The sequence below is a fragment of the Psittacula echo genome (assembly GCF_963264785.1).
Source record: "Psittacula echo genome assembly, chromosome: 12".
In the NCBI taxonomy this organism is placed as follows: Eukaryota; Metazoa; Chordata; class Aves; order Psittaciformes; family Psittacidae; genus Psittacula; species Psittacula echo.
In genome coordinates, this window is record NC_137747.1 from 5,132,712 (window position 1) to 5,156,567 (window position 23,856).

Consider the following 23,856-nt stretch of genomic DNA (forward strand, 5'->3'; position numbering starts at 1 on the left):
GCTTCAGGCATTTTGCAAAGACCTTTTCAATTGTCTCATTCAATTGCCATGGGTGGAAAAAATAATCTATCAAATTCCCATTAGGAATTCCAGTTTCCTTTGCCTCTGTGCTATAAATACCCCAGTGTGCAAAGGGTGCATGTGGAGCTGTGAATGGCAGCTGGGGGGCTTATGTCAGGATCAAGCCACGTTTAGCTATTGTTAAATGAAGTGCCACATGCTGGCTCACACCCATGCCCAAGCACTGTGGTGTTTCCCCTCTCAAATCCAGCCTTGCTGGGTGGTGGGGAGGAGTGGGCAGCCCTCTGGCATGGCATTTCCCCAGCTGGGCACTCTGTAGGTGCAAAGCAAGGTGGAAATACAGGGAATTTAGGCAGATCTGTCAGCATGACTCTCCCTGCCCAAGCGAGGAGATTCTCCTTTCCCACTGCATGCCCGGTGCTGGTGTGTAGTACCAGAGACCTGGAGGCACCAAAATCAGAACAGGAACTGTGCAGGTTTTGCTGAGCAAGAGTCAGCCTTTGGCATCTACCCCCAGTTTTGCCTCTGTGATGGTCCCTCATGATCTTGCCTCAGCAGCCATGGGATATTTGTCACAGGAAACAAAGGTAGGTAATAAGAAAGACATGATAAAAATGTCAGCTCTTGGATCCTTGTTTTCTGCTCTGTTACTGCCTTCCCTCTCTGGACGGGAAGGCTTTCTCTAGCTAAGTTCGCCCAGGGAAAGGTAATGGCATTCACAATACTGCTTCTAGTATTACACTTCCTATTTACTTGGTCTCACAGAAGGAACCTCCCAAGTGTTTTCCCAGCCAAATAATCAGTAGCGATGCTAATAAATAAATAGGGAATTAGGGAAGTAGTAGTTTGCATTAGCAACTTCCTTATAGGATATTACAGCCCCTAATTAGCCAAGTCTGATCATACCCTGGTGCGGTGTGGGGCCCCACAGGGTGTGGGCTTATGAGTCAATGTGCAAAGCTGTTCCAAGAAAAAGCCACGAGGGATGTATCTGCAGGAACACTGCTAGTACCGAGCTCCCTGCATGCCTGCATGGTGCTGGGAGGGCTTCAGCGCATGGAGAAACATGAGGGGAAGCTGAGGGATTGTGGGCTTTTCCTCCAGCCTATGGTAACATATTCCAGCAGGTAGCACACTGGTGTAAGGAAGACAGCAAATAATCCAGGGCAGGGAGATGGCTGAACTTGAGCGAAAGAGGATTTAGGATAGACAGGAGGGAAACTCACGGAGTTATAAAGCGGGTGAAGCAGTGGAACAGATTCCCCAGGGAAATTGCAAAATCCCTCTTACAAGATGCCCCTGGTCCTACCTGGCTGGTAGAAGTCTGGAGAGAGCTCCCTGGCCATCATTCTGGCTATGCCCGATTCGTTGTTAGCTGCCTGAGCTGCCTGCTCAGACCCCTCAGCCTTGGCTTTGGCGTGAGCTGTCCTGTGGAGAGAAGAGGGCACAACATTGAGCACCATCCAAGGCAAGATTGTCCCAGCACGAGCAGCGGACTCCAGCAACAAAATCAAATCAGCCCACTCAGTGCTTGTTCACTTGACCCAAAACCTCCCCACTCAAGGAGAAAAGCCCAGATTTTCAACAAGTGAGGGGCACAGATGCTTAAAGCCAAGGCGTGAAGGTTGCATGTAGCCATGCAGGTATATTTGCAAACATTAGCATGTTCACGTGTTGCAGTGAGGCAGCAGATACTGCAAAAGGGGCTTGTCACTGCAGTGCGAAGCACTGAAAACCAAGCTCAGAGGAGCGCCCAAGGCATCACCACAGGCATCTCTGGAGCAAAAGACCGACAGTAATGGGGTGGCTGAACACCACTGTGCTGTCACCAGCCGTGAGCTGCTGCACCTCTGTCATTGCCCAGCACACCAGACACATTTTACCCCAAATACCTCTCCTGTATCTCTCCAGCAAAGAACACACATTGCCCAAGGGGCTCCTTTACTCACTGCAGCCTGGGGAGCTGCTCGCATAAGTCCTAAGAAAGGCAGAGCTTTTGCCTCCCTCTCAGCTTGGCTCCCCAAATCCTCTCCGCTCCTTCCCAGCCCATCTCTTGCTCCACAGGGCTATAGGGCTATCAGAGTTATTTCGCTGGCCGGCTGTCATATTCCTCGCATGCCTTGAGCTCGAAGCCCTGTGATCTTTGCACTAAAAGCAGGGCTAGCTTTACAGCCCAGCTGCTCATGGTCTGGGAAGGAGCTGACTTCAAACAGCAAAATTGCACCTTAAAAATAAGGAAGGGTGAAGCACCATAGATTCAGCTGCTTTGTTCCACCCAGGGCTTACAGAGAGCTGCTTTCCCCACACTCACTATCATGTTTGCTGAGGCTCCTTGCATCTCGATGCACACAATGGAGCATACGCTGGCTGCACATGCAAAACTACGTATTCTTGTATGGATAGGTAGATAGCAGTTAACAGCCCTCAAACACTAAGTCACTACAAATTGTAACCTTTAATGTGGTCTTTAGGGTGTCTGGTGAGCCCTTATCAAGCTCAGGTTGGTATCTGGTCATGTTTTAGGACAAAAAATGAGGAAAGATGCACTTATCCCTCCAGTGAAAATGCTCCAGAGGAATTTTGGACTGCCAGTCATGGAATCAGGATTAGTTCTTTACCATTAAACTGAGATGCAGCATGCAAACCAGACTAGCTTTAGCCTGAATACAAAGCAGGTGCAATGAGGTGGCCATAGAAATGCTGTTCTGAGACCCTTACAGGATAGAATATATATATCTACACATACGTACACACACCGTTTTGAATAGCTAGAGGGAAAGAACTAAATGTAGGGCATGAATCCCAGCTGATACAGGCAGCAGTGTGACTCGACAGGGAGCCGAAAACACTGTTCAGGGCCCTGTGATAAACCAGAGGGTGCGGAGCTGTTGGGGCTCAGCCTGTCTCTCCCTGGGATGACATCCCACTTTGCTGGAGCCATGATTCACCTCCCTGCCCACACTCACGCGTTATCTCCCCACTTTCTCTGCAGGCTGAGCTGCCTGGGATTGCTGTCATTCCTGGTCTTTTTATCCAAGTTATTGCAACTCCTGAAAAGCCCAGAGACAAGACACGATGCAGCAGAAAACAGCAATTTTAAGCTGCTGTTCACAAGGAGGAGGTCTGGGGCAGCTCTGAAAAGAGAAAGCACCTCCTTTTTTGGTAGCATGTAATCAGCATGATTAATTCCACCGTAATCTGGCAGGGGCCAAGGGGGATGTTTCTATGCTTTCCATGCCTGGGGGATCAGAGCCGGCTGGGCACACTCTGGGGCACACAGTCAGCCCGGCGCCAGCCCCGGGAAGAAGCTTGCAAAGTAAGGATCCAGCTCTTCTCCCCAGCAGGACATGCTCCGACCCCAGCTTTGTCCTGCTGCTCTTGCAGGATGGGATTCACCATACAGATAAAATTCCCCCTTTCAGTTGCTCGCTGATCCAGGCAGAGGCTGTCCTGGCCACTTCCCAGCCAGACATAACCAGCCAGCTGGCCCCAGCTGGGGAAGCAGCAGGCAGCTCCTGCAAGAGAGCAGATGCTTTCCTAAAGGTGGCTCCCAAAAAACTAGTCTGGAAGTGGACAGGATCTGGGGTCTGCTCCCTTCATGAGTAAGGACAGAGCTGGACCCATGCCGATATGTTACCAAATGGGTGCAGATGTTCAGCTTTCCCACAGCATCCGGAGTCAACGCAAAGGACCAGACTGGGGGTGTTGGAGGTGACAAAGCAGCTCCCAGTTATGCTGTTCTCCTGCTGGAGATTGCCTTTCCTCCAGAGAAGCTGCTGGATACTATCTGCCTGCTGTGTGGGGTTTGAGTACGGCAATTCCTGCAGGTAAAGAGGTGGCGAGGCCAGGAAGACCCAATCTGGGTTTCAGAGGCTGCCATGAGAATGCTGTGGGTGTGTGGAGCTGAGACATCACTGTGAGCCCTCAGGCCCAAGGCTAGCAGGGCTCTACAACAAACCCACTTGGGCACAGAGGGGTGTGAGGCCAAGGAGGCCACAAGGCAGCTCCCAAGCTCCCTGTGACAGCAAGCTGAGTGGCATGACTTTGGGATCCTCCACTGCCCTGGGGATGCGAGCTACATGGCAGCATTGCCTGTCCCTCTCGCTCGGGAGGACATGCCTAACTTCTGTGTCCCTGCTTGCAAAGTCATCCAGAAGTGTTTGATTTGGGGGAAATACGATTCATACAGCTGCAGTTTCAAATCTGGCACCGCCAGCACACCATGGGTAGGCCCTGCTGGTGCCCAGGAGGGTGCTGCTCTCCCCTGGCCAGCAATGCTGATGCCTGTGCTGGGTCCCTCCATCACTGAGATTACTTCTTACAGCATCATCCAGCTGATGAACACCTGGATTACGGAGACACCACACGTTGCGTTAGGTACATTCTCCCTGGTTGTGCCACACACCCCTGGGACACAAGAGGAAGGCACTACTGCTCGCGGCCCTCCAACAAGCCATGCTGAGGGTTTAGTAACACTGTGACAAAGCCCAGCCTGGAGGAAAGGGCTCAGTCATAACAATAACATTGAACTTGCCTTGAGTATCTCTCAATTTATTTGTTATCCACATGGCTGGCAGTCCCTGGGAGCTCAACACAGGGAAATCTTGGCCCTGGCTGCCATGCAGGACAAATACCAGCCATGCTGGGAGAGCCCAGTACATGCAACCCATGGCATGAAACCTCTCCCAGCCCATGGGGTCTGCCGAGCATAGCAGCTAAAATAGAAAGGCTGAGTTTGAGGGAGGCAGGGAGGTGATCTTTGAACCTTAGACATGAAGCGTGCAGGAGGGAAAATTTCTTCTGAGGTTAAAATCTGCTCAAAACCAACAATGAGCTTTGGCAAGAACAGAAAATGCCGGCTTTTGATTACATGCTTATAAATTTGATACATTTCAGACAGCGCTTGAATCAGGGCCACACTTTATTTACTGCTGGATGTGCTGCCAGATCCCAGTGCCTCTGCAAAAAACAGCCCATGCAAAAGCCAGCAGAGGAGAAAGTCTGGAGATGAGGAGGTCAGGGTGAAACTACAATAGAGGCTCATGGATTTTTTAGCACCCAGCAGCACAACTCAAAAGCCCCTTTTCACGGCACTGCCAGAAAATGAGCAATGAACTCTGGCAGGGGGATTGGACTAGATGATCTTTTGAGGTCCCTTCCAATCTCTAACATACTGTGATACTGTAACATTCAATATGTCCAACCAGTGGGAGTGAATACCCCTTTTCAGTCCATCTCTCATGGCTCTTTCCCTGCCCACAGTCAAACCCACCTGTGTGTCCCACCCCACGGGCACCCTGCCCTGAGAGCCAGCTGTACCCTTCACCCTCCTTCTGCTCTTTTTGCTCCATCTCTCATGTGCATGTACCGCTCAATTTACACTCCAATATTGCTGGGGTACATGAGTCTTTGCTGCTTTATATTATGGACTCTGCACCTGCAAGATGCGATCTAAATTGTGAATTAAGCATAAATCAATACAAACTGCCTCCTAAAGGAAACACCTCCATATCACTGTAAAAGAAATGCAAAAAGAAGAGCCATCCTGGCCTTGCAGAGCAGCTCGGCCCTTCAGCCTCCCTTCCCTTGCAGACAGCTCCAGACTTTTCACTCATGGTACCAGCACTTAGACACAAGCAGTGGCACTCTGGTCATGTCCAGGCTACTTAGCTGGATGAATCTGACCTTTCGTCCTTCCTTCCAAAGACAGGGTGCAAACAGCCCATTCAGCCAAGAGGAAAGCCATCTCCTCCATGCAGTGCTTCAGGAGCACAGGCCTGGCAGAGCTCCCTGCCACCTAACAAGCTCAGCAAGCATCAGCCTTTATGATTACTTGGTGAATTTTTTAAATACCGAAATGTTATCCTCAGCTCTAAATAGCCCCGAGCCACTTGCATCTTTCACCCAGGGATACTTCCCTTTGGAGCAGTTAAAGTGATATTAATCTTACAAGCAGACAGATCTGCAGCTGTCTTCAATAAGACAACAACCTACACACCCCAGCCCCACAGACGGGAGATGTGCTCTCTGTTCCCCCGCAGCCCTTGGATGCCAGCCGGCAGCTGCCGGAGCCAGCTCTAAATGGAGCAGTGCAAGCCAAAACCTGCTGGCTCAAAGCACTGCTGGCCACCTCCATGGTGGCCAGCACAGCCAGGCTGGGAGCAGCTCAGGAGGCCATCCACAGGGATATTCTGGGGGAAAAAAGGAGGATTTGTAGCTGCCAAATGGGATCCCTCCTAGTTTTCAGGTCCACTCTCCTCTATGCTGCCCTGAGTGCTGATCAAGCAAAGCCTGGATGAGTGAGTCCCCCAAAGCAGCACGGCCTCAGAACAACACACAAATGCCACTGATTTATTCCAGCTTCCACCACACCATTACCAAAGGGGCTCAGCTAATGCTCTGGGGACCCTTATTTAATTAGCTATCTCTTCAAAGTCAAAGCAGCCAGGTTATCTCACTGATCAGTGTGTCAAGAGGTCTTTACAGCACATATGCAATCAGGACCTTCCAGCTTTTCATCCCCCATGTCCTCCTGCCTCTCTAACTGTACCTGCACTGAGCAGGCAGGAGCTGCTCCCTGCCCATGGGGATGAATTCCCACTTCTAAGGAGACATCAGAGCTGTAGCAGCCATTTGTTTCAAGGGAGCCCAGAGTGACCCAGGAGCTCGTGCCCAGCCCCAGGCTCTGCCAAACACATGGCATCCATAAGCAGAGTGTGTTTTACCCAGCTCTGCCAGCACTAGGACGGGTCAGAAAGTGGGTGTTGTGTCTCTAAGACTGTCGATTATTTTCAGTGAACAGTTTTAGCGACTTCTAACTCAAATGTCTTTCAGATTTCACCAATCTAAACCATAGAGTAAGGAACCACGAAGCCCAACTACTCATTAAAACTTAAGGCAGAAGCTTTTTTCTCCCAGCCTTCCAGGTGTCTCAAACAACAAAACCTCAGACTCAGGAAGCCAAACTGCTCCACCTCAGCACCAGGATCAGCTGAAAAGAATGCACCTCCCGCAGGAAGAGGGAGGGTTTCTGTATCTCAGGATTTATATGTAAATTGGACGTTTTACTTAAATATTTTTCTCTTTTTCCAGCTAAGCCTGCTTCACATTCCACTGCAATGATAACCTTTCTGCAAAGCCTGATTGAATCCCATGATTTCCGAGCCTGGCTCCCTGCCTGCTCATTTCAAGCATTTGGATAGGAGTCAAAGCCTTCCTGCTGCATGCAGCAGCAGATCAATTGAACGAGAAGCTACCATTTTCCACAGTCATTTTTGCAGATTAAAATCACATTTCAATTTTCCCCTTCTGGTTTTGTGAGCTGTTGAGATAAGGATTTCCCATAAGGTCAGAATGAACAGCCCATTAATTCTACTTGATGTCCTGCCATCCAAATTCTGCTCGTCTTGAGGGGATCCCTGCAAGCCACAGCCGCTCTTGCTTCAACCCCAAAGACCTGGGAAGCCCTGGAGAAAGCAGTTTGCTGCCCAACCAATGTGTTCTCCTCAAAGCTCCCTCTTACCCTAATAGGGCATAGAAGTGCCTAAGGAAATTCCTAAGGGGTGGAAAACAGATAAAGCTGTGCACACCCTCCTCTGGAGTCAGAACTCATCTCAGCATAATGAGACGGTGGGCTAAAAATGTGTCAGTGCTGGAGCCGCAGCCAGCCTGGGCTGGGCATGAGGCTGAAACAAAGGGGTGAAGGCATCACAACCATCACTCGCTCCGTGGCACTGAACCCTTCCAGCCCCACACATGGGGGGACACATTGTGGGGGTCCCACAGCCAGGGCAGATGTGTGTGTGATCCTGGCACTGGACACTAACCCTGGGGCTTGCTGTCCCTGTGGCTACATAGGACCAGGAACGGAGAAGGGCTCACTCGAACCGCACAGCCTGCTCCCTGCCTGGCTCCAGCAGCCAGGACAGTGAGGGTGAGCCCAGGGGCCTTTTGGGGTAGGACGAGGGTCAGGCAGCAGTTTGGATCAGGCAGTACTTCTACAGAGCTGGAGACGGGTGCTCTGGGGCAGCAAAACCACCAAACCCCAGCCCAACCAAGCCCAAACCAGCCCTGCTCAGTCACGATCACAAGGCTATAAAAACCGAGCCTGGGTTCTGGGACAGGAGCTTGGTGTTCCCATCTCCAAGATGTGAGTGACACAAAGTCCCAGAGTGGGGAGCCTCCTAATCAAACCATGCACAGTGACAACGCGATGCGATGCCACGGCACAAGGCAGCCAAGGATGCTGTCCATTCAAGGGCTTTGGGGGAAACCCAAGCTGAAGTGGTCCTGGCCTCGGTGGCATTCCCCTTGCCATCCCCACAGATGATTATCCTGGACACAGACCTCAGTTTGTGCTGATAAGCCTCACAAGAGGAGGTCATGCCTGCTCAGGAGCTGCAAGGGGGAAAGGTCTTTATCCACCTGGTTTCATGGAGAGGAGTGAGCACTGCTGGCACTAGCACCACACAGAAAGTGGGAAAGTCACAGCCTTGGGCTTTGGCTGGTGTGGAAATAGATGCCAGCAACTGGGTTTCTATTGACCAAGAGAGAATGAAACAAGATTATCTTCTTTATAAACACACCAAGCTCTGTGAGAATCATCTTTGCTGGGAGAGCGGTACCAAGGTACCTCACTGCTGTGTCCTAGCACCCACCTATAGCAGGAGCCTCGTGGCGGCCATCATTTCTCCCTGTCCATGTGTGCACTGGCTCTCTCCAAGCCCTGCCTGTGGAAGCACTGAGATGCTCAGGGCCACTATGGGGGCTGGGGGACAGCCAGAATATTCAGCCATCAAGGACCTCTCCTTGGCTCCTGCCGCTTGACCACCTCCAGGTATGGCTGCACCTTGCTTGGCGTGAGCCTCTCCCTGCACTCCACGGGGAATCTGGAGGGATTTTAATGAAGCTGGGGTGGTCCTGTCCCACCTTCACCAGTACCCACCTATCTTTTAAGCCCCCTGAGAGGACAGGCTTTGGCATCTTCAGTGTTTGATCGTCCAGCTGCAGAAATATCTCTCCCTGACAGCTCCTGCTCAAAGGTAAATTGCAGCCAATACTCCAGCTGGATGGAGCCAGGACAACCTCTGCCCATCTCCTGCCTGCTGCTGCCCATCCATCACATGGGTCTACAGTCCTGAGGCAAAGAGATGGTGAAGCTGGGACAGCAGAGGATCAGCTGCTATCCCAAGCAGGAGCCTCAAGGCTCACCTTCAGGGACTGCCTTGAACCACTGCTGCTGCCTGCCCAGATGGGGTGACCATGAGCATCCTGCCCTTCAGCCTTAGACCCAAAGGTCTGGGAAGGCACTGGAGTCCTGATTTAACACCTGTGAATCTGGCTAAAACCCTGAGGAAAGCAGAACGTGAAGGGTATTAAAGAAAACAAATCATAAAACTCTTTCAGAGCAAACCCTGAGTCTGATTTGACAAACCTGAAAATCCCACATCTGAACTTTGCAGCCGAGCTGCGCCATCAGCTCCAGGGCACCCGAGGCCACCAGCAGTCCAGCTCTGCACTGGACACACACACACCAAAGCATCAGGAAGACATCACTTTGGCTGCCCACCTTCCCCACCAGCACCATAAACCCCCGAGAGCACGGGGGACAAGGGCAGGAGCTCGCTGGGGCAAAGCCGTGCCAAATAAAGCCCCTTATGATGGAAGGCGCAGCCGAGCGCCAGCGGCGTGGGCTGCCACGGGCTCGGCGCTCAGCTGTCGAGCCGGGGCTGCGCTGATAAAGCCCTGCTCTGCCTGCCCTTATTTAGTCAGGAGGCTCTGCTGACTCCAGCGATTTCAGGACGTCATTTGCACCACACACCCCGCTCCCCGAGGAGATGCTTGCTGCCGCCTGGCTACGCAGGCTGGGAATGCTGCGCGCAGAGAGGCAGCGGCAGCGCTGCCGGGAATGTGGCTGGGCAGGGGAGATTTGGAAAGCGATACGGGAGCCATGGGGCACTCTTGCTATTTGGAGGGAGAGACGTGGGTACGGAGAGAAAACCAGCTTAGGCTCCAGAACCAGGCAGCAGCTCCCTCTGTGAATGATGCGCGTGTGTTGCTGCCGGGGAAGCTGCACGGATGTGATTTCTGACACACACCACTCGCACAGCCCTTTACTGTGATGAGTAAACCCTACTGAAACAGCAATCAGTGCTGACCGTTTCAGAATGCAGTTTAGAAATCCTTAGATATCTATCCAACCAGCAGTATAGCAGGACCTCTGTAGATACTACATGAAAATAAAAACTGAATCCAAAATGTATTCACTTTTAGTTGTGCTCTCCAGGCATAAATCACCCAGCTGCACAGGGGCTTCAGGGCCGGCATCTGAAGACAAGCAGGTGAAGCCCAGCAGCCTCTATTGCCTCTCTTATCGTGTTTTCCTATTGATCCTGGGACATCTGGCAGATATATCTGAGGTTATTATTACCAGGATGTATGCCTGTCAAATGACCTCAGAGCATGGCCAGACCTGTGCCTTGCAGGATGCATGGCCAAGTCTCTCCATTGATTTTGGTCCAAGTCACAGGGAGGCACAATTGTGTGCAGAGGCAGACTACAGCAGATCCCACTGCAGTGAGATTTGCAGTATTTGTACTCATTTTTGTCCCTCAAAAGCACCAGTGAGAAGGAAATCCCCTGTATGAGCTGCCCAGCTACTGAGCATACAGCAATCAAAGAATTAGATTCCCCTTGCAGCCGGTCCTGCCCTTCTCTTGCTTTTCATTTTAATCTGTTCTGAAGAGATGAACGCTGACCATTTCTATGCTGCTTCTCCCTGCTTCCAGTGGGACCATCCTCTCCATACAACAGGGAAGCACACACCGCACAAGCAGCAGCCCTGGGTGCAGAGCACCCTGTTTGGCACCAACCCACGTGCCCGGAAAACTCCAGGGCAGCCTTTACACACCTCAGGGTGGCTTTTAAGTGCCTCTCTCATGGCTCAGCAGTGGCTGTCCCCTCCTCGCTGTCCTCCAGGCAGCTGGTCTGCTTCAGCATGGAGAGATGATGATCCCAGGACCTCACCACCTTTCCCACCCACCCCATAGGAGGCCCAAACAGGGCACAGGGTGGGAAAGGGTTAGGCCACAGATGCTGCATTCTAAGATGACTTTTCTCCCTAGTGGCAGCAGTCTGGGTGAGGATTCATCATACTTTAACTTCCATTAGCTGCATCCCACCAGCTGATCCCAATGCTGGCAACAGACACGGCTGGGGATTCTGCCTAACGTCTGAGCAGCACCAGGAGGTTCTTCCTGGGGTGAGGGGGCATCTGGCTGACCTGGCCGGGCAGTTCAGGACAGGGTGACCCCATGCCCAATGATTTTCACTAAAATAATGAAAAAGGAATGAAAAAAAAAAATCACTGTTCCCTCAGGAGCCAGCTCCGTGCTCAGCCGCTTGCACAACGGGGAAAGCAGATGGATTGCCAATAGCAGAATTCAGGAGGGAGCAGAGAAGGCCAGGGCAGTGCTGTCTGGGCAGACAGGCAGCAGAGCTGGCACTGCCACGGTGCTGGCTGGAAAGCCCAAACAGAGCAGGTCAGGAGCTGCCAAGCAGCCTGGTGCCTCAGACACCCTTGGAGCAGAGCATGGGATGAGGGAGGTTTGCTGACCACGATGACCATCATCCCTGGTCAGGGGGATGATCGGTGCTGCTGGTAGCTGCCTGCCTGCACACCCCCAGAGCTCAGGCACGTGCCTGGGATTCCTGCAGTGCAACCAGCCAAGGCAGCTTCCAGCACTTGGGCTTGTTTTCCTCAGGATTTCTATCCCTAAAGGGCCTTTTATGGTGCAAATGAGTGAAATCTGGCCTCCTCCTGACATTTCACCCCCAGACAGCGTTTTAGTACGTTAACTCTGCAAGGGGCTCCCCTGAGTGCCAGGAGCAAATGAATCTCAAACATCCATCTACAACAGCACAGGTATGTGGAGGGAGTTGGGCTGCACAGCCTGGCTGCTGTGTCCCGCCAATTAGTTCCTAGCAATAATCTTACATAAAGATATGTCACATCTTCTCCCCCGGAAGGATTCATGTGTTCTCAGAGACATTTCTTTGGGTAAGGTACACACCGCCATCTGAGGAGAAATGTAAATGCTCCATCTAGAAAACCCCACCTCACAGTTATGAGCTCGGGCAATGCTAATGATAGCACAGCCCTTCTATAAACCATAATAATCGATTTTCACAATCTGTCTGCAATTACTCTCTGCCCTGGGTGTGGAAACTGAGGCAAGGTTCAAGGCCAAGGAGAAAGTCAGCGGCAGAGCTGGGGTTTAACTTGAAGACCTTCTAGAGGCAAAATTACCTCTATTTACTCTTGACCCCAAAGCTGAGCTGAAAGGGGGAAGAAGGAGAGCATGAGTCTTGAAAGGAGGCAGGCAGAGAGAGTGGTTCTGCCCAGAGCAACATCCACCAGGAATAAATGCTGATGGAAATGGTGAGTTATAGTTTACAGGATGGAGGAGCCTGAATTCTGCTCCTGCAGCAGCTGAGCTGGCCCACGGACATGGCACTGCAGGGAAAGCAGTGCTCTCTTCCCTGCCACAGCAACCACACTATCACAGGGTCTGCTAGGGGAGGACTCCCTGGAGGAAACCGGCTTTAACGTCTTATTTCCTCCAGCTGCAAGGTTTCCTTAATAGGAAATTATTCCCCTTCATGCTGGGGAGGGATGCAGTCCCCAGCCAGGACAGTGTGCACATTCCAGCCCCTGATGGAAAACACTGCAGAGCCGCTTTTGATCCGAAGTGTAAATAGTGTATAATAAAAAGAGGCTTGTGTAAACCTGGAGCTCTTGGGGATCAGCTTTTGCAGCTCCAGCCTCTTTATTTACAGGCGTGCAGCGCCGCGGCCGCACACTTTTCCCGCGCTCAGCAAAGCTGGTGTCGGGCTGAGCTGGCCCTGCCAGGAGGATGCTGTGGGCCCCACGTCACCACAGGTTGTTATTTTTATCCCAGCTGGCCCTGCACAGCTTTGCACTTGCAGTCCTGGTGGTTTTCTGCACTGCTCACTGAAGCAACTGGGTTTTGCTGAAAAACAATCACAGTCCCCGCAAAACTTTGGAGCAGAAACTGCTGCTGGGAGAGTAAAGCCGTGGTTTAGTGAAGGGAAGGGATGGGATTTGGGAACAGGCTCCCACCCCACTGGTGTTATTCACTTGATAATGAAATAACTGATAATTAAACAGCACTCAGAGCAAGGCAGGACAGCCATGGGGTTGCTGCCTCTGTCCAACAAAGCCTGTGCAGGGTGAGGTTTTGATGGAGAGGCAAGGTGAAGCCTCAAGGTCTGTCACAGCCATGTTTCCCCGAGGAAGAGGAAAGGAACGAAGGCTCTAACCCTGCTTAGCTGGCTCCAAGACTGGTGGGAACACTGTGGGAGGAGGAGAGTGCTGCCGGCACAGCTCGGACACAGGCATGGATGCGGAGCAGGAGAAGGAGTGTTTTCCCTGCCCTTCTGAGGCAGACCATGGAGCCGCTCTTATCTTCTCCCTCCTCCATCCCGGGAGGAATGATAGAGCAATTAGCACTTCCCACTAATTTCTAACACAGCTAATTCTGAGCGGAACCTACCTGTCTGGTCTCAACATTCCATGCAGTGTAAGGGCAATGTGGTGCCTGTCAGTGCCGACATGTCTGTCAGTGCGAGGGACACTGGTGCAACAGAACACTGCCACGTGCTTGCAGCAGCCCTTGCATGCTCCTCCCTCACACATCCCTGTGGCACACATCCAAGGCACGCATCCACAGCCCCTTTCCCACCCCTGAGGTCTAGCCAGGACAAACTGGGAGAACATGAGAAGACATAACCAGCGGAGCCCTCCCTGCTTCCTCCTTCCCTAAAGCACTGCCTCCCAGTCCACAGCACCCCAGCACAGGAGTGCTCATCCCAGCAAGTCCATTATATAAAGCCACTAAAATTAAGCAACAACCCTAATGCATCCCATAAACTACCCACAAAGTCACACCAGGTTCAGCACCCAGGCTGAACCGTGTCCTGCTGCAGACCTTTTTTAAGATTAACAAACTGGAACACGTCTCCCTTGCTGCTCATGAGCTGCTGGATTTACTACAGTCAAACCCCACTATTTCTCATCCTGCCCCATCAATGACCCAGTGGTTCCAGCAGCCTGGCACAGCACCAGGGTGCTCGCATCCCATCAGCTCATGCTCTCCATCCTGCTGAGCACTGGAGCCAGTTTCTGCTGTCCAGCAGCTCCCCCATGGACCAGGAATGTAGGGGAACAGGAGAAGGGGTGAGAAAGAGGACATGGGACATGTTCTGAATATCCCTGCACTGCCATACGGTCCCTCAGCCCTGCTCTGACAGCATTCAGCACAAAGAATTAAACAGAAATTACAGGGAGCCCGTTTGACTCATGTACCAAGGAAGCACACAGCACGGCTCCAGAGACACATGGGGTGGGGACCATCACCGCAGGGACCTGCGTGCTGGAGGGAGCCCCAAGCACCCACCTGGACGCTGCAATCTCTGACTTCTGCCGGGCGATGGCCGCAGCCCTCTGAGCCCCCTCCACGCTCCTGTCCACCTTCTGCCGGATCTTGGCGCTCTTGAGGGGTATCACGCGCTTCTTCATGCCCTTGACGAGGACGTTGTGGCGGTACTTGCCCTCCTCTTTCTTGCCGCTGGGCAGCGTGGTGCAGCCGTAGCCGTGCCGCAGGTTATCGAGCCACTCACCCTCGTACTTGAGCCCGCTGGAGCGCTCGCTGACACCAAAGCCGGCGCGCTTGTCGTTCTTCCACTCGCCCATGTAGGTCTCCGTGGTGGTGGCATCGATGTCAGACTCGAAGGGGGAGTACTCCTCACCTTCAGCGCCCTCGCCCAGGCTGACAGTGGAGGTGGCATCGCTGGCGGCCGAGCTGATCCCACTCTCGCTCTTGAGGAAGCTAACGCGGCTCTTCTGGCTGGCCAGGGATGACTTGGACTCGGATTTCTTCAGCTTCCCCAGCAAGGAGCCCCTGCGGAAGAGCCCCCCTTTCTTGGGCTTGCCAGCCTCCACCTCTGCATAGAGGCTGAGGGCGAAGCCACCGCGGGTGATGGTGGGTGAGAGGGGCAGGCTCTCGGCGTTGGCGGCGGGCGAGTCCTGCTGCGGCAGGGTGCCATTGCTGTGCTCGCTCCGCAGGGAGGACAGGGATGTGCGCAGTGGGGAGCGCACCACCGAGGCCATGCCGTAGGGCACGCTCTGCCGCACACCGTAGCCGTGCCGCATGCCGTTGGTGAACTGGCCCTGGTAGGTGCCTGCGGGAGAGAAGAGGGATGGGATGAAAAGGCAGCTTGCTCCTGGGTGAGCAGGCAGAGGAAGGGGGGTTGCACTAGGGTGGATGTACCCAGCTTCCCTTGAAGAAAGGAGCTCCAGCTCCACTAGTGCTCACCCGCAAGCAAAAGCAGCAGTCCACAGGGAGCAGAGGGCAGAGGACACAAGAGCTCATTGGAAGGGGGCTGGGTTACCAGGGGACACTGGTGCCAACCCTAATCCACTAAATGGATGGGGTCTGCATTTGCATCCAGAGCAAGGAGCAGGAGGCAGCCCCATGGGGGTGGTGTTGGAGGATGTCAGCAGCCCCATCAGACACACGAGCCCTGGTGGCACAGCTCTCCTTGGCTTGGTGACAGTCCCTGTCAGCCCGTTCTGCAGTTTGTCACTCACAGGCTGCCAGGACCTGCTCTAGACCCCCGAGCTGGGCACCCAGCCATAACACGGGCTGCCCTGGTACCTGCAGCTGCATCTGCTTGGCCCTGACATACAGCTTCCCTGCGGCCTCAAGACCAAGGCTGGTGCCACACTGCACAAAACAAGAGACGGGTGAAAAAGGGAGGAGAGAGAGTGGAGCAGTTCTGCGTGGGGCTCCTACTGCAAAGTACCACACTCCTCCAGACCCAGCTCAGGAGGACACAGAGAAGATCGTGCTCACCATGGCCAGAGCTGCACCTCAGGTATGGGACCTTGTTAAGAGATGTCAGGGCCTTGGAAGTGACACCTTCAAGGACTGGGGAAAGCACACTGCCCCTTCCATGTCTGCACATTGCAGGGTCCATAGGAGTGGGCTGGAGACCACTGCTCTGATTTTTCTCACCAGGAGGTCAAGAGACTCAAAGCCTCCTGCAAGAAGAGCTCTCAGGTAGGGCTGGTGAGGCTGATGGGGCAGCCTTCACCTATAGCACCTACCACACACATGCCAGCACTGCAGGCATCCCCGCTGAGACCTGTGGGATGGGATCAGCCATCTCCCCAGCCCAGCTCTCCTCGATCTGTAGACATGGTTGCCTCAGAAACCAGCAAACCACCCCAAACGAAAGCAGCATTCAGCTCTGCTCTTGCCATTACAGAACCTGGAATGGGCCGCTCCGCCCCAGACCAGCACCCTGCAGCGCAGAGGCCACCGGTTGCCCCCATCCCAGGGCAGAGGGTGCTGGGGGAGCATGAGCACCTCTGGAAAAGCCACCCACTCCTTTAGCCTTCATGCCAGTGAAGGGCCAGCCACGCTGAGGGCATTTTCCCAGGCATCTGTCCTAAACCTGCTTTCATTAAGCAGTGACCTACAAGGAGGCACCAAGCAAGCACCCCCAGGGTCCCGGGGAGGCCCAGCTGAGACAGAAAGGGGTGACCTATGTTCAAGGCATTTATCTCCCCCCGCTTTAGGCACTGTTACTGAGACCAGGGATGACCCTGCTCCCCAGGGAGCAAATCCAGCTCCTTCTTTGGTGATGGAGGGAGTGCGTCTTTTACGCTGTCCCGGGCCACTTCTGCAGCATAATCTCTCCTCCCAAGCTTCGGGTTTCGTTGAAATCCTCTCTGGGCCTGCCTGTGGGGTGTTAACTTACAGCGCTGGGGGCCAGGAAAGACAAGAAGTGCCCGAGCAGGCAGCAGCTGCTGCCCCCCGCCAGCCCCTGCCCGCCCCCCGGCACACAGAGCTCGGGCTCCCTGCAAGCAGTTGGTGTCCTCTACTAAAAAAAGGAAGGGTTCAGGTAGTGCAGAGCATCTGGAGGCTGTGCGCAGCCATGGGGAGCCTTCTGCCACAGCAACAGGACATGGCCCGGCTTCCTGGCAGAGCTTGAAGCTGTGTTAGGGAAAAATAAGGTGAGCAGCGTGGATTAGGGGTCTGGGCATGAGGGGGGAGCGAAGGACCACTGCTGGAGATGTCCAGGTATATGGAGTGCTCCTCACTGTGATCCCAAAGCCTTCTCCATAATATGGTGACAAACCTTCCCAAGAAATGAGGTTATGGAGACCCTGGTACTGCCCCATGTCCTTCCCCACTGAGTGCTGGTGAAGCGTGTGCTCCATGCCACCCATCCAGCCCATGACAGGGCTGACACACGATCAGGGTGACACTGCAGACCTCCTCCTGGATGGACAGCCTTGCACACAGCTGATAGCACTGCCATGATAACCCCCTGGAAAAGGAGCTCTGGAAAGGCCTCTCAGGTTTAGAGGGGCCAGGTCAGATCAGCCACTGCTCTCCAGCAAGTCCTTGGTTCCCTTTTGTGCCCCTGAACAGCACTGGAGTCACCTGCATTGGAAAAGCCACAGAGCACAGCAGGACCACAGGGAGCAGCGATGGAGGTGCCACTTCTCAGGGGCACGTGTACCTACCCTCAGCACGAGGTTTGACACAACTCTTCAGCTCTCGGCTGCCTGACTTCAGTACATACAGCACAAACATCATCCCTCCTCCAGTGCCTGGTGTGCCCAAACCTGCCAACCCTGCCAGGCTTAATGGGGGCATCAACACACTGACCAGCGCAGGGATGAGCGGGCACTGCCGTGTCCCTTCACGCTGCCATTCAGTGCCCGGCTGAGGCTTCCTGCCAGCGCAGAGCCATAAACCACCCCTGGAGCGGAGCCAGAGGCTGCTGAGTGCGGCTGGAGGCGCCGGCAGCCGTGCGTCGGGACACGCAAGGATCGAGCGGAGCCAAGCCCTGGCTCCCCGGCATGTCCCAGAGCAGCCCATTCAGGAGAGAATGGGGCTGTGCAAACCCCTCTGCACGGTGGGGCAGTCGCTGAGCGCAGCTGCATGTCCTGAGCCACCACCACCCCTTGAATACCAAAGCAGCCTGGGCAAGGGCGGACAGGCAGGGTGCAGAGCTGCCAGCCCCACAGCCATGCTCTGAGGTTCTGCACTTAATAAATAACTGAAAAATACTTAAAAACTTAAAATAACCCCAAAAGCAGTGGATGTGGAGAAAGAAAATCTCTAGGATCAAATGGGACTGAGCCCTGCTTCCCTGCCTGATTTACTAGGACAGTGAGACATCACTGTCATGGTGATTGCACCATGAGGGTGCAATTACTGAGGCATGGAAACCCAGTAATCCTCTATTGCCTGCATTTTTGCTTGTCATAGTGGCAAAACACACTGGTTCCTCTGCAACCCCCAGGTATGCAGCTCATCACCTCTGCCCATCCCCAACCAAAGTGGGGGATGAGGATGCCTGCCCGGGTATCTTCATAGGATTGGGAAGGATTAAATGGTGATTGATGAGAATGGTATCCCTGCAGCCCTCACCTGCAAACACATGGATGGGGTGGTAGCACCTTCCACTTCTCCCTGGCAGCAGGATGGGGCAGTGCCAGGCTGAATCAAAGGCAAAAGCTTCAGCCCCGGGTGCACACCTAACCCAGCAGTGAGAGCCCGCTGTCGGCAGTGTCACATCTCCCCTTCCTAGCCCACCCCAAAGCGCCAGTATAATTAGTAATGAATGTAAATAATACAAACATCCAGATAAATAATGCAAGCAAATAGTATCACTGCCCTGTGATCCTCTGCTGTTACCCAGAAATTGCGATGATAGACGTGTTAGAAGAACTCAGTGTAAAAGGCTCGGGACATTAAATCAATGCACAGCACCATGTGCGAGACAGGCCAGTGAAAACACAGTGCTGTTTTTTGGTGCCAACAGTACTATCTGGTGGGTTATGTTGGAAAAGAAAGGCAGGAAAAAATAGAGAGGGGTAAGAAAATTCAAAGCATTAATTCATGGGTTAAATTCAGCCATGCAAGAGCTCTGCTGCAGAGCAGCAGACACAAGCCAGCACCATCACAGCTTGCCTGGAGCCCATTCCTGCTACCACAGCCACAGTCCCATGGAGGCTGCTCCTTCTGCCACAGCCCAGGCCTCTTCCCACTGCGCTTTTCCTGCCCAAGGAGTTGGTGCTGCTCCATATCACCCCATTTCATTTCTCCTGGTAAAGCACATTTCTGCATTTCTTTTCCCCTTTCCTGTGGTCTCATGATCACTGAATGGTCTAATTGTTTCCCCTCAGAGTTAACTGACGCTGTTTTCTCTTAGTGCCCTAGAGACCAATTTGCAGCATCAAAAATAAGTTGTTTTAAGCCACTTTGATTGTCAGTGAGATTCCCCGCCCCCCCCCCCCCCCCGATATAGATATATATAAGTAGTTATTTGTACAGCAAAGCCCACCTTTGGGCCAGACCCTGGGTACACAGCATAATTCTGCATTAGCAGTGAGATTTCCTTCTGCAGTAAGACTTGACTGGATCAAGCACTTGGTGTCAAAAGCACAAAAGTAACCAAAAAATGAGGCCTTCCTTACAGCACAGACAATACTTAAGAGGTGGAAGCCAAATAACTAGGTGTTCACTATAGCTTATGTTGCAAAATGAGGAGTTCCTTCATGGCATGCCTTCCACAACCCCAATCACTGTCCACTTTAGCTGGCACATCCTGCCCCTATAACGGGCTCTGAGCTCTTTCCTGGTGACAGCACCAGACACGTGTATGCTGCTTGGTTACCCAAGGAAATATACTGTTACTGTCTCTGCCCAGCCGCATCAGGAGCTCTGAACCCCACAGCTGATCTCGACAACATTACAGAAGATGGGCTCTTTAAGCCATCAGTCTCCCACAGCTTTCACAAAAATGGACATTTGGTAGTGGAAAGAAAGCGAATGATCCTTGCAGTGCCTGGGCTGAGCCATACCATGAGCCTGCTTCTTATCAGACACCAAAAACCTAATGGGATTTCAAAAAGCTTCACTCCAGATTTGGGCTTTATGTAACCACCAACCTCAGCCAGCCACAAGACACAAATCACAGACAACCCTAGAAGTGTACTTTAAGTGCATCTTGAAGTATAAAGTTTTTATGGGTGTTTATATCTGTACGTATATATAAAAAGTTAATTCAAAGTCTACTTTAAAACATTAGAACATTTAAAACTACATCTCCCTGAAATTCGCAAGCACCCTGACCATGACCTAAAGCTTCTAAAGATCTGGCAAGAGCTGCATGTTCCCAGAGCCCTCTTCCTCATGTGGCTGGTGTCCAGGGGGCTTGGGAATGACGTCCCCTACTCAAGGGATGGCACATTTCCAAAGCCTTTCCAGATGTGTATCTTGGCAACCCAAATTCAAATATTAACAGGTCCAGTTAGCAGCCTGGCCACATGTGGATCGTGCAGATGGTTTCTGCGCGCAGGTGAGTTGATAAGAGAGGAGTGGGTCCTACAAGTCAGTAAGATCATTCCATCCCCGTCCCACACACGTGGTGCTGGCTGATGATCCTCACCTTGGCTTCAGATGGAGCTTCTGCACGTTCCCATAGTGTCAGAGAAGCTCACGTGTTGAATGGACAGCCAGGACATGACAGCACAGCCAAGGAGCAGGCGCTGAGCACCACAGCACAGCCAGGTCTGGCTGGGCCCCAGGGGCTCAGCTCAGTGGGGCTTTGGCAGGGAACATCTTCATTGCCCAGGGCTGAACTGCCAACCTCAGGTGGCACCAGGGATCATGCAGATGGCATGTTCCTGGGTGCAGGACAACACCCCCAGGAGTGCGGTACTGATAGAAGCAATATATTCTATATCGCTATAGGAGGAGATCTTGACTCATCTTCCCCTCTCTTCTGACCCTTGCTTTCAGTCCAGGATCTAAACAAATTCAAACTCTGACATCAATTTTTGCCCCTCAAAAATCTCCCCCACAACATGAACTTCAGCAGCCCTGCGCCCTCAGAAGAATGAGCACTTTAGGAAGCAGTGAGGAAGTGGCCGTGCAAATTCATAGGAGACCTTGACACCTCCAGAATGAGTCCCAGTGGCAGCCGTTGCTGACTGATCAGTTACCTGATCGCTGCTCATAACTCATCAGAGCACAATTTACACATAACCTACACGTCTGATGGCAACACGTGAAGGCCCTACAGCACACAAGTGCTGTGTGAGCCTGAACTCTCGCTGCAGGCTGCACAGCTCAGTGTTAAACTGTGCCATGGTTCAGAGATAGGAGAAACTTTAAGGAGCTGGAGGGATGCATTGGTTTGTGTCTGTACCTAAAACCTCCAAGGACACTAAGAGAAGGAATCAACTTCAAGACTACACTTCCAGCCTTTAAGTTAGCCATGTACCTAAGCAACTCATTGAGAAATGTTTATGTAGAAGCATAAACCTGACAGTCAGTCTTGAATTAGCCCATTTTCCTAATGAGTATAAATCTGATGTTTTTCATTCTGAAGATTTATACCATTACTGTTGTTTTTCTTTACAAACTAACTCCATTGCCTCTCCTAAATAAATATAGATGCAATTCTGATCCATTTTTTAAAGAGTATTTATTTGAAATCGCCCTCTCTATTTAGCTATCCTAAATATGGCAACCTGGAACATTACAGGACTGAAGAGCTTCAGAATTACTTGCAGAGATTCCTGCAATGTTTCTAACCCCCAAATTGCCACTAATGGGAGAACACAATTAGACTGAGCATTTACAGAGCACAACAAACATCTGACTACGCAGTGCCTTTGTGTACTAGCAGCAGTTCAGAGCTTCCAAGTAATTGAAGGGATTTATTTTAGGGAAAGGCGTGTGACTACGTATTCTAAACAGCTCAGATGAACTCAACCAAAACGATTCGGGAAAGCAGATGTCCAGGCAGCCCGTCAGAGGCATGCAAGCAGTGTTTAATGCATAGGCAAAACGTGCTATGATGCCGTGGGTGGCTTATATCCAACGTGAAAGCATTCACAACTTGCTGCCCAGTGAGAAGACGAACGGCTCGCAGCAGTCACGCACCAGTGAGGAGGGTCTGGTTTAGTTCAGTGATGAACTGCAAGAACCAGTCCCTGGGGAACCAGGAGTCGCAGAGTACAGAGATCGAGTCGGTTGGTGTCAATGATTGATACAGACACTTGAGAGCAGCTCCCGAGGGAGAGATGGTGGGGGCAATGCTCCCGCTGCTCCCTCCTTGTAACTTGCATGCAGTGAGCTGTGCCCGACTGTGAACACTGGGACACACACACACACATTTGCAAGGTGGTTGTGCCCCAAGCCCTGAAGCACCCAAATGGGTCATTGCAGACCACTGTGCCCGCATGGATCTCACTAGTGGGGATAGGATCAGGTCACCCCCTCAGCAAGGGCAACGTGCACTCTGCCATCGCGGGCTGGATATGAGGCTGTTCATCACCCTTGCAGCCCCTCCAGAACCATCCTTACCTCCATCAGCGTATGTCTCGGTGCCGTAGCCATCCTGCAGGCCATTATTCCAGGTACCTTCGTACTTGGCTCCACTGCTCATGCTCTGCCTCGCACCATACCGTCCCTTACAGCCATGGGTCCACTCTCCTCTGTAAACCCATCGTCCTTTGGTCTCGATTCCTAGGCCATGCCTCTTGCCTTGGGACCAGTAGCCTTCGTAGGTGTTGCCACTCGGCCAAGTGTATATGCCCACCACCTCGAAGCCGTAGTTCCAGGAGCCCGAGTACTCGCCCTGGCCCTTGGGGCCGGTGCAGATGCCATGCCCGTGGGCTTTGCCCCCTTCCCAGCCCCCGCAATAGGCGCCTCCATCATCGAAATCAAACCTGCCGCCGCTCATGGTGCCCTCGGGGCCGCGCCGCCGGGCAGCGCTCCGGGGTGGGAGAGCGGCTGCCGCATCCCCGGCGAGCCGGGATGGGCAGCGGGACCGGCCGCTCGCCGAGGGGCCGGGGAACGGGAGGAAGGAGAAATTGGAGGGAGGGGAGAGGAGAGGGGCGGGCCGTGGCCGAGCCCGCTGATACCTGCCCCGGCACCGCGGCACGGGGCGAGCTCGGAGCCGAACCCCGCGGCGGAGGAGGGAGAGAAGGGGGGGTCCCGAACCCGGCGGCGGAGATGAGGAGGGGGGTCCGGGGGGTAGGGGGGGGCGTCCAGAGGCCGCCGCGCACCCCGCCCCGGCCGCAGCCGCCCGCCCCGCTCCGCTCTCCTCCCCCGCCGGGAGAAAGGTCAGCGCTGCCCTAACAAGGCCATCGGATCCCAGGAGCTGCTCCCAAAAATAACGCTCGGGGCCCTTTTATGAAGGAGGGCAGAGACACGTTCCCCCGCCGCGGGCAGGGATCCAAGCGGAGAAGAGGCTGGGAAAGTAAATGTCTGCTTAAAATAGAGCCTGGGAAGGGGAGCGCCGGTCCCGTCCCCTCCAGCCGCCCTCCCGGCGCACCGGAGCGGGCAGGGAGCCGCGTCCCGCTCCGCTGGACCCCCAGGAGGGGACCCTCTCGCAGAGCCAGTGCAGCCTCCGGGGCTGGGGAGGCAGCGCCTTGGGGCGGGTTTGCTCCCAGCGGTGTTCAAGTGGGCAGTTTCAATAAGCAGTAAAAGCACAGCCCTCGCCGGGTTGCGGCGTACGCCTTACTCACCCCGTCTGCTCCTGTTACCAGGAATTTCCAGAGCTGCTTTAGGGTAGCGACTTGCTAGCAGTCCTTCCCACCTCGCTCCCAAACAACAAACTTACCCGAAACCTCCTTCTGTTTAACAGCTGGTGGATGTTTCAGACTCCCATAAGACAGTTTTACACCTCAGACAACCTCCTTATTGGTGTTTCTAGGAA

The 23,856-nt window shown here is 53.2% G+C and overlaps 1 protein-coding gene across 1 annotated transcript in view; it reads right to left on the minus strand.

The window, feature by feature from the left end:
* The window catches only part of JPH2 (junctophilin 2), a 30,814-nt gene extending 7,585 nt beyond the window's left edge, over positions 1–23,229 (minus strand). The window contains exons 1-3 of the mRNA XM_080627962.1: positions 22,500–23,229; positions 14,499–15,282; positions 1,331–1,449 (exon numbers count right to left, since the gene is read on the minus strand). Coding sequence (XP_080484088.1) covers positions 1,331–1,449; positions 14,499–15,282; positions 22,500–22,878 — 1,282 coding nt within the window. The 5' untranslated portion in view covers positions 22,879–23,229. The remainder of the gene's footprint in view (positions 1–1,330; positions 1,450–14,498; positions 15,283–22,499) is intronic.
* Positions 23,230–23,856: the final 627 nt, after the last annotated feature.